Here is an 8817-nt window from a genome sequence, read left to right on the forward strand (position 1 = left end):
AGTGTCAAATAAAACATTTTGAATTTTCAGTATGGGCTTTCGAGGTGTTTATAAAAAAAAATTTAAAAAAAAAAAAAAAAAAAAAAAAAAAAAAAAAGTTGTTTAAGATATGTTAGTATTCATCGAGAGTCAAATTCACTAAACTGGGCAGGGTGAGCTTCTCTGCAGGAGGAGGGGAAAAACTCTCAAGCTTGTCCAAATCAAGAGAGAAAAGCCTCTCATCAGTAGTCCACTGGCTCAAACCTGGGCTCTTCCTTGAATGTACTGGGAACTTTTCAATATTGGAGTCGTCGAAAGGAGATTCATCTAAAGAGGCCTCAAAGCACACCTGTGCCATCAGTAAGGGAGTTTTTCCATCAAGACATTTAGATTCAACAGGTGATAGGATAAGTTCTTCCTCTCGCTCCTTGTTACTATGGATCTCTGCTGAGCCATCACTGTTAAATGACAAGTCATCCTCAAAAAGGTCTGGGAGCTCCTCCTGAGCAATGCTGAATTTAATAACATCACTTGACCTTTGACTGTTAAGAGCCTCCAGTTGTGAGGAGTCCCATGACACAGTTGAGTGGAGGGTTGACCCCTGCTGGACAGGAGGAGGAGTGCAATGGGCAAGAGTAGCTGAAAATAATAGAGAAGATTCTGGACTTGGTCTGGTGCAAGGGCCATTCACCTCAGCCATAGGTGTCTTGAGCCAAGAAAGGCTGTCTTGCTGATTCCAAGTAGCTTGTTTCTTCTCAGTCATGCCTTCCTCCACAGCTTTTCTCCATGAACTTCTCACATCTTTGACTAGGGAGAGTTACATTTATTTAAAGACACTTTTGACATTCACAAACAACATTTCCAGTGAAAGTGACCTAAACATTTATAACTCAAATACTAATGTGTAGATGTCATCAAAAGACTTATACTTAGACTCTCAGGGGTGCGGCACAGCTGTTTCCTTGCTGAAAAGGGATCAGATATGACATTTAATAACTGTCCCAGATCCACATCACTCCTTCCATTGACTGGACTCATAATCACTGCCTCTGCAAACTGAAAACCAAAAAGCAAAGTAACCTTTTAACATTGCACATGCATTTGTATAACCTCTAACAGCGAAATGTCTGCTCCGTATCTGTCCGTGGCAATTTCTCTCAATTCGCACCGGTCATCAGAGAGCAGGTTTGATATAGGGAAAACTTGTGTTGGGTAGAGCACTGCTCAGGACTGCCCATGTATCAGTTTCCCGGAGCAAATTGTACAAAACTACAATAACAGCAAGTTTAATATGTGGTAAATATTCCACATACTTGACTTGCCAAGTTGTCACACTCCAAATCTAGAATTTCAGCCTTGTTCTTTAGGACAGAGGCCTTCATCTTAGAGTGCAGATTTCTCCTGTGGGAAGCCTGTAAAAAGAGAAAGGAAAAATAAAATAAAAAAGAAAATAAACATGGAATCAAGATAGAATTATCTGCTCTCCAGAGGGTCAACTGAGGCTGACCGATTTTGTATAACCTCTAACAGCGAAATGTCTGCTCTGTATCTGTCCGTGGCGATTTCTCTCAATTCGCACCGGTCATCAGAGAGCATGTTTGATATAGGGAAAACTTGTGTTGGGTAGACCACTGCTCAGGACTGCCCATGTATCAGTTTCCCGAAGCAAATTATACAAAACACTGAAACTACAATAACAGCAAGTTTAATATGTGGTAAATATTCCACATACTTGACTTGCCAAGTTGTCACACTCCAAATCTAGAATTTCAGCCTTGTTCTTTAGGACAGAGGCCTTCATCTTAGAGTGCAGATTTGTCCTGTGGGAAGCCTGTAAAAAGAGAAAGGAAAAATAAAATAAAGATGGAATCAAGATAGAATTAACTGCTCTCCAGAAGGTCAACTGAGGCTGAACAATATGCATGGCCAGTTTACAAACATGCTCTTATCTTCTATGCTACGTTATTTTCAGAGATAAAGTATAATGCAAGCATACTTTCCATTATTTGCATGAACTTCAGGGGTTATTACAGAGAGCAGGGTTAACTTAACATCACAAACCCTAAACCACAACAAGGAATAACCTCATATAGCTCAAGGCATGTTCACAGTGAACACACATTTTCAATATGGTGCTGAATCTAGGAGTCACCATGGAAACAGAGGCTAAGAAGCGAGTCATACTACTTGTTAAGTAGTCATTTACATTCTTAGGGCATATCACTAACTATCCGTTAACTATGCTCAAAGCCTCTTCAATAGGGCATGTATGCACCGAATACCTCTGAAGTAAACTAACTCTAAAACATAACCTGCCATGAATAAGTTGCTAATGCTCAGTTTTTGGAATAAAAATTGAGGTTATTGGTTTACTTATCCGTACACTTAACTCGATGTAGCATAATCTGCTTTCTGGAATACCTCATGATGTTGCTACCCATTTACACACTTATTTCTCCCTCTGAGATTAATAACATGAGATGAAGTGTTTGTGCCAGCATGGATGTGGCTAATATGAAGAGGTACAAGCAGGAAAGTATAGAGCTTAGCAATACAAAACTACCTGTATTGGACTGGGTGTCTGAGTCACAGACTTAATCTTAACCGGGTAAGTCAAGGGAGTTTCACATGGTGGTGTGTCACAAGTCACTGGTTTTGGAGAAAAGCAGCTGTCAGAGGACAGCAAGACCCCCTTATATTCATCTTCCTCAGAAATGCTGTTGAACAAAAAAATGGTGGTTACATCCTTTTATTCATTCATTTCCATGAACATGGAACTAATGTTATCTTTCCAGACTTTCTCCATTTAGAAACACTCAAATTGTGCTGTACGTTTTTATTTCTGGCTCCAGGTGGACTTCTGGTTCCAAATGGATGTCTGCCTCCATTCTCTCTGGTTTTCTTTGTGACGGCTGCTCTAGCAGTTCTCAAAAGTGAGGGAGAGAAAAAAAATAAAATATTACACCGCATCTACAGAAGAAAAGTTACATAATGCAATCTTCTAAGCTGCTAACTTACCAGGTATTTTAAATGGATATTGTAAGATGATACTAGCCTCAAAGCTAGTCTTAGAAGCTGGCTCAAATGAGAGAGGAGCCATTGGGGAGACAAAGTCAAAAACCTGTTAAAGGTTACAGAGAGCAGATCAATCATACAAACAAAATCAGAACAACAACAACAACGATACACCAAACTAAATGTGTAACTTCTATATACCGTAGATACTGCTTTGTATAATCTGGACACTGCAATGTTTCAGAGAAGACAAAGAGACCTGCATGGCCAAATAAGCCTAAATAACCTCAATAGCTAAATAACCCACTGCATAGATTCAAAATCATTTAAGAGATAGCTCACCCAAAAATGAAAATGCTGTCATTTACTCACCCTGAAACTGTTCCAAACCTGTATGAATTTCTTTCAGCTGACAGTAGCTATTGACTTCCATAGTACTTTTTTCATATTATGAAGGTCAGTGACTACCATCAAATGTCTGGTTACCCACATTCTTCAAAACATCTATGTTCCCTTCAGCAAAAGAGAGAAATTCATACAGGTTTGGAACAACTTCAGGGAGAGTATATGACAACAAAATGTTAATTTTATGGTTGAACTATCCTTTTAATACCAAACAAAAGCAGTTATGACTCCATCTACGGGTAAAAACATCTCTTCCATCTTTATTTGACCCTCTAACTCTAGCACTCTCTATTCTAATTTGATTCTTTAAAAAAAACTAAACAAAATAAAACCTAACACTAGCTTCTCTAATCTTTTTTATTCTATTTGTTTTCTTTGTATTTATTATACAATTAACAAAAGCAAAAAAGGCCTCTAACACTAGCTTGCTCTATTCTATACGTTTTCTTTTTTATTTATTATATAATTAAAAAAAAACCTTGCTACGTGTACTTACTACACGTTAAGCAGTCATTGCTCTTTTGTTGATTTTGATTGCTTCCATTGTCCTCATTTGTAAGTCGCTTTGGATAAAAGCATCTGCTAAATGACTAAATTATTTCAAATGAATTATTACTTACAGGATCCTCTTTAAGATAAGAGATCAGAGGTGTTTTTTTCAAACACTCTGCACACTTGTTCTCCCAGTCCTCCTCCAGCCTCCCAATGGAGACCTTCACCTCTGCTGCATTCTCTTTGATTAGTTTCCACCTGGAAAAATATCACAAATCGTATCTTCTGAACACTTGAATTTAAGTGTTAAACTGAAACACTAAAATACTATATTCAAAAGGTAAACAACCAATATAAGTCCCCAAATTCATTGTGTCCATTCACTGCTTCGCATGCCTTTATACTTCAGGTGACTGTGAACCCAGAGGGTGTGGTCACAGATTTAAATTGCCAACACATGAATTAAATCAGATGCTGATTAATCATCAGAACTCACAAGTGACAACATTTTTTTTAAATTCCCAATTAATTTTTATGATGAAATGACCAGGAGTTTTTCTGTTTGTTTGTTTTCATTTTGTCTTTTATTGTAATATTTAACAAACAACTTTATTAAAGGACACTTAAAAATTCTAAATGTAAAAGACAATTTAATTTTTAAGATCACATTTATGGTACCTTATAAGCTTGAGGTTTTCTTTTGAGCGGCTGAAGAGCAAGGCATGCTCTTGGAGGTCTTGGTGTTGAAGCTGTTCACTGGGGCCTACAATTTTCTCTCTCTCCTCTCTTAGGATGTGTAATCCCTCATTTAGAAGCTCCAGCAAACACACAAGGACAGGCTGCCCTCCCTTATACAAGCTACCAACACTGGACTATGGACACAGACAGAACTCATTCATTGGCAAATGTTTCTACACCAAAATATCATGCTGACCTATCAAACTTTTAGGAAATACATGTTCATTAAAATGCATACCTTTTCTAACATGTTAAAAAAGTTTTCTTTACCCTTTCTGCCTATAGCTCTCACCTGGTGGGATAGCCTCTCCATCCTCTCACTCAGAACCGCAGGTATCTTCACGCTCAAATCATGCCCACCCAAGATGTACCAGTCTACCTGTCTACGGATCACACTCTCCACCACTTTTCGATCTACTTCAAGGGGGGATAAGACCCTGTCTGTCTCAGTCCAAAAGCCTCGCACCTGAGAATGTAAATTATCAGAAATTTAACAAGTAGTTATGATTAAAATGATAAATTATAGAAAAACTGAAAAGTAAACTTGGTGCAAACCTTTCGGTTTTTTGCAAGAATGTCTTCCTTCAAATCTGTGTTACTGTCATGTTCTCTACAAAAAAGAAACACTGTTTTAAGTGAAGTGAAAATGAAACCAATATTCTGTGCAATTTCAATTTACTTCCAACAGAGCTGTCAAATAAAATATTTTACAGATTTACTTAAGCAAGTGATCATATTTGGCATCTTCTGCATCAAGGTCCCTCAAAGATGTCTCCAAACCTCTGAAAAGTAAAAAAAATAATAATAAAAAATAAAAAATGCATATATATGTAACTCTTTCCTGAGTAGAGAATAAGATGCTGCAACAGTAGCTAAAATTATAGGAACACCCCCAGTTGTGACAATTGTCTGAATCCCATATAGAAACAAGCAAAATCAAGTCTCTCGAGGTGTTGTGTCACTGGTGTTATATAAGGAATCTCCTATGCCATCAATCCTTTAACTTCAATGAGAAACGGCATCCCTTACCCAATACAATATTCGCTGTTTTGTGACCGTAAGCCCCTTGAGACAGCAACCAAAGCCACTGGCTTGTGCAGTTGGCGTAAATTGCTTGGATAAGACTAAATAAATTACCATTTGAAAAAAAAAAAAAATTGCAACAAATTGCTTCCTGAAAAGTAAGAAATTTGAAGATGGCGATGACACAATGCTTTGATAGGTGGCATCAGTACCATCAGCCAATGAATTACTGTTTCTATACCAGCTTCAGACAAATCACCACACATAAGGGGGTTCCCATATTGTCAGCTACCTATGCAGAATTGAGTGAATCTATGAAAGGCAAGTAAATAAAGTAAATGGTGTAAATATAAGATGCAAATAATACTTTCTATAATGTAACAATGATTCAAAAGATCTACAGTGCCTCTGAAACAGTAGGGGCTTTCGCACCACGTAGTTCTAGAAACTTAGTTCTAGGAACTAACCAGCAGGGTGGTTCCTAGAGAACCAATTTCTCCCTCGGGTGGTTTTCCTGGTTGCATTCGCACCGGCAGCAGAAACTTGAAGCGGCCAACAGCAAAGCCTTTATGCGCGGCACTTACATACATCAACAACTGGTGAATTGAGGACGCCATGATCGGAGCTGTTTTTGTTGTGTTTTGGGTTTCGTGATAACGGAAATGGAATGTAAATGCATAATTTACGCGACTGAAAGAGCAAAATTTGGACTAAGAGATGAAATCTCCTATGACAACTTGCAGTGTTACATATCGAGGCTGAGAAAAGAACACAACACTACAGACAACAGGTAAATGCCGTTATCGATGTTTTCCATGTTCATGGAGTAAGTATTTTTACATGGCTTTTTAAAAATGCCGGGTAGCCGGTGTTTCATAAGCATTTGGACAATCAGCGTACACTTACGTCACTGGTAGTTCCTATAGAACTGTTTTAGACCCTACTCTGAAGTAGGAAACGGAGTTCCTAGAACTAAAACCGTTCCTAGTTCCTGCGGTGCGAACACGCCAAAAAGCGGGTACTTCCGCCAATAGTTCTAGGTCCTATGAAAACGTTCCTCCGATGCGAAAGCCCCTAGTAAAAAGGAAGGATTGCAGCCACTCACTTAGCTCTTTTCTGGTAGTCTTGAATGAGAAAGTCCTGCCCTACAGTCACTCTCTGGAATTGTCTCTTCACCAGGTGAAATCGTTTCATCTCCAGCTCCTTTGAACTCACTGGCACTGCAGCAGCCTCAGGGACCCAAGTGTCATCTAATTGTTAATGTGACAAATATAAAACAATTATATCAATTAGAATACCCTCAACATGGCAATTTAATCCCTAAATACAAAAAAAGCTTGATAATATACAAGGCTACATATTTAATGTGAGAAAATATTCCTTTTGAAATTGTTAGCCCTCCCCACATTTATAAGAAGACTGTGAGAGTGACCCCCCACAGTAATCTGTAAAAGTGAGATGGTGGAGTGCAATACAGAGCTTTCTGCTGAAGGCGAATTTCCAAAGAAATTAAAAAAAAAAAAAAACACCTTTGACAAAAGCTGTGAAGCTACGTCCTTCGAAGTGCGCATTTGAAGGCCAACTGCATCATGGCGGTGCGACAAAGCTGTCCCAATTCAAAGACCGCGTCCTACGAAGGCTGCGTTCCAGTCTGTTTTTTTTATGCCCTTCACTCTCAAACTTCCCTCAGTCTCATTTACTCGGATGTACGTCAGTGACTACGTTTACATGGACATCAGTAATCTAATTATTTACCTTATTCTAAATAAGCTAATATTATGAATATGGTGTTTAAATGAGTTGCTTTTAGAATATTCCTTTCATGTTCCGTTTTACATGTTATAGTACATAGTTCAATTAATGGCACACGTCATTACGCCCCCACGTGACGACATCCGACGTACCCTCCGGAATTTCACGTATAAACATATAGTTCATCTTCGTGATGATGCCATGTATAGTTTTGGGTGTTTCATTTTTAATTTTATAAGCCAATTATAAACTTGACTTTTTAAGTGCAGTTAATTATTTGAACATGCATACAGACGATGGCTGTGGTGAAGCTCTTTTATTTGCCGTCAAACGGTTGAGCACTGCCGTGTATCCTGTTGCAAAATGTGGCGAAAAGTCCTACACGACGGTAATAATGTGATTACACGACGGTAATAATTTGATTAAGGTGTTTACATGTCTATACTGCACTTCAGTAATGCGACTAAAATAGTCTTAATTCGATTTCTGTTAACTTCGATTATGACTTTAGCCGGATTAAGGTAATCAAAAATCTCTGTTGACATGGTAGATTCTTAATCAAGAGTATTGTCTTAATCGTATTAAAAAATGGAGTTGTTGTCCATGTAAACGTACTCAGTGATTACGTTGCATGAGTGCCCACTTCTGGCGGAACCCTTGCAATGGCTGAACTGGAACGTCCTAAGCCCTTGATCACTTAGAATCAGCTATTCAGTTGGTTTATTGTTTAAATTTTTTCCCTTACGAATTTGTTTGGTGCAGCATTCTATATGTATATAGGTATGCCTGGACTGTTATAAAAGTAAAAAAAAAAAATATATATATTATAGACTTGTTTGAGGTGGTGATAAATGAAACGCAATCTGCGATGACGTCACAATCGTGTTGCATTGTGGTCTAAAAGTGGAGTCTCCACTTTTAGACACGCACTCGAGAACTTCCCTAAGCACTTCCCCTCGGGGGAATCCCCGTTGCCATTTTGAAGTGTGTTCCACTTCGTGAAGTGGACGTGGGAAGTTTATACGGACAGACCCTTGACCCCTCGATTTTGACCGAGGAAGTGAGTCTGCTTCATATGCACACTTCAGGCCGCTCCATAGACCACAATGCAACACGATTGTGACGTCATCGCAGATCCCGTTTAATTTATCCCCACCCCAAACAACTCTATAATACATAAATGATTTTTTTAACATTTATAACAGCCCAAACATACCTATATACATATAGAATGCTGCACCAAACAAATTCATAAAGGAAAAAATGTAAACAAAAAACCAAAACTCCATAGCTGATTCTAAGTGATCAAGGGCTTGGGACATTCCAGTTCAGCCCATTCCAAGGGTTCCGCCATAAGTGGGCACTCATGCAACGTAATCAATGACGTACATCCGAGTAAACGAGAGGGGGGGG

The 8817-nt window shown here is 38.6% G+C and overlaps 1 protein-coding gene across 3 annotated transcripts in view; it reads right to left on the reverse strand.

Annotated features, from left to right (window-relative positions):
- haus6 (HAUS augmin-like complex, subunit 6) overlaps positions 1–8817 on the reverse strand; it is a 32734-nt gene that overhangs the window by 501 nt on the left and 23416 nt on the right. Inside the window, exons 5-17 of one of the 3 annotated variants that reach the window (XM_016504449.1) lie at positions 6758–6902; positions 5349–5411; positions 5185–5239; positions 4922–5095; positions 4570–4763; positions 4020–4149; positions 2998–3100; positions 2812–2905; positions 2543–2696; positions 1712–1810; positions 1293–1391; positions 909–1035; positions 85–786 (exon numbers count right to left, since the gene is read on the reverse strand). In XM_016504449.1, coding sequence (XP_016359935.1) covers positions 113–786; positions 909–1035; positions 1293–1391; positions 1712–1810; positions 2543–2696; positions 2812–2905; positions 2998–3100; positions 4020–4149; positions 4570–4763; positions 4922–5095; positions 5185–5239; positions 5349–5411; positions 6758–6902 — 2111 coding nt within the window. In that variant the 3' untranslated portion in view covers positions 85–112. The remainder of the gene's footprint in view (positions 1–84; positions 787–908; positions 1036–1292; positions 1392–1711; positions 1811–2542; positions 2697–2811; positions 2906–2997; positions 3101–4019; positions 4150–4569; positions 4764–4921; positions 5096–5184; positions 5240–5348; positions 5412–6757; positions 6903–8817) is intronic. The other 2 variants (XM_016504451.1, XM_016504450.1) reach the window with 2 other exon arrangements.

Source organism: Sinocyclocheilus anshuiensis, unplaced genomic scaffold (genome assembly GCF_001515605.1).
Source record: "Sinocyclocheilus anshuiensis isolate Anshui unplaced genomic scaffold, SAMN03320099.WGS_v1.1 scaffold602, whole genome shotgun sequence".
In the NCBI taxonomy this organism is placed as follows: domain Eukaryota; kingdom Metazoa; phylum Chordata; class Actinopteri; order Cypriniformes; family Cyprinidae; genus Sinocyclocheilus; species Sinocyclocheilus anshuiensis.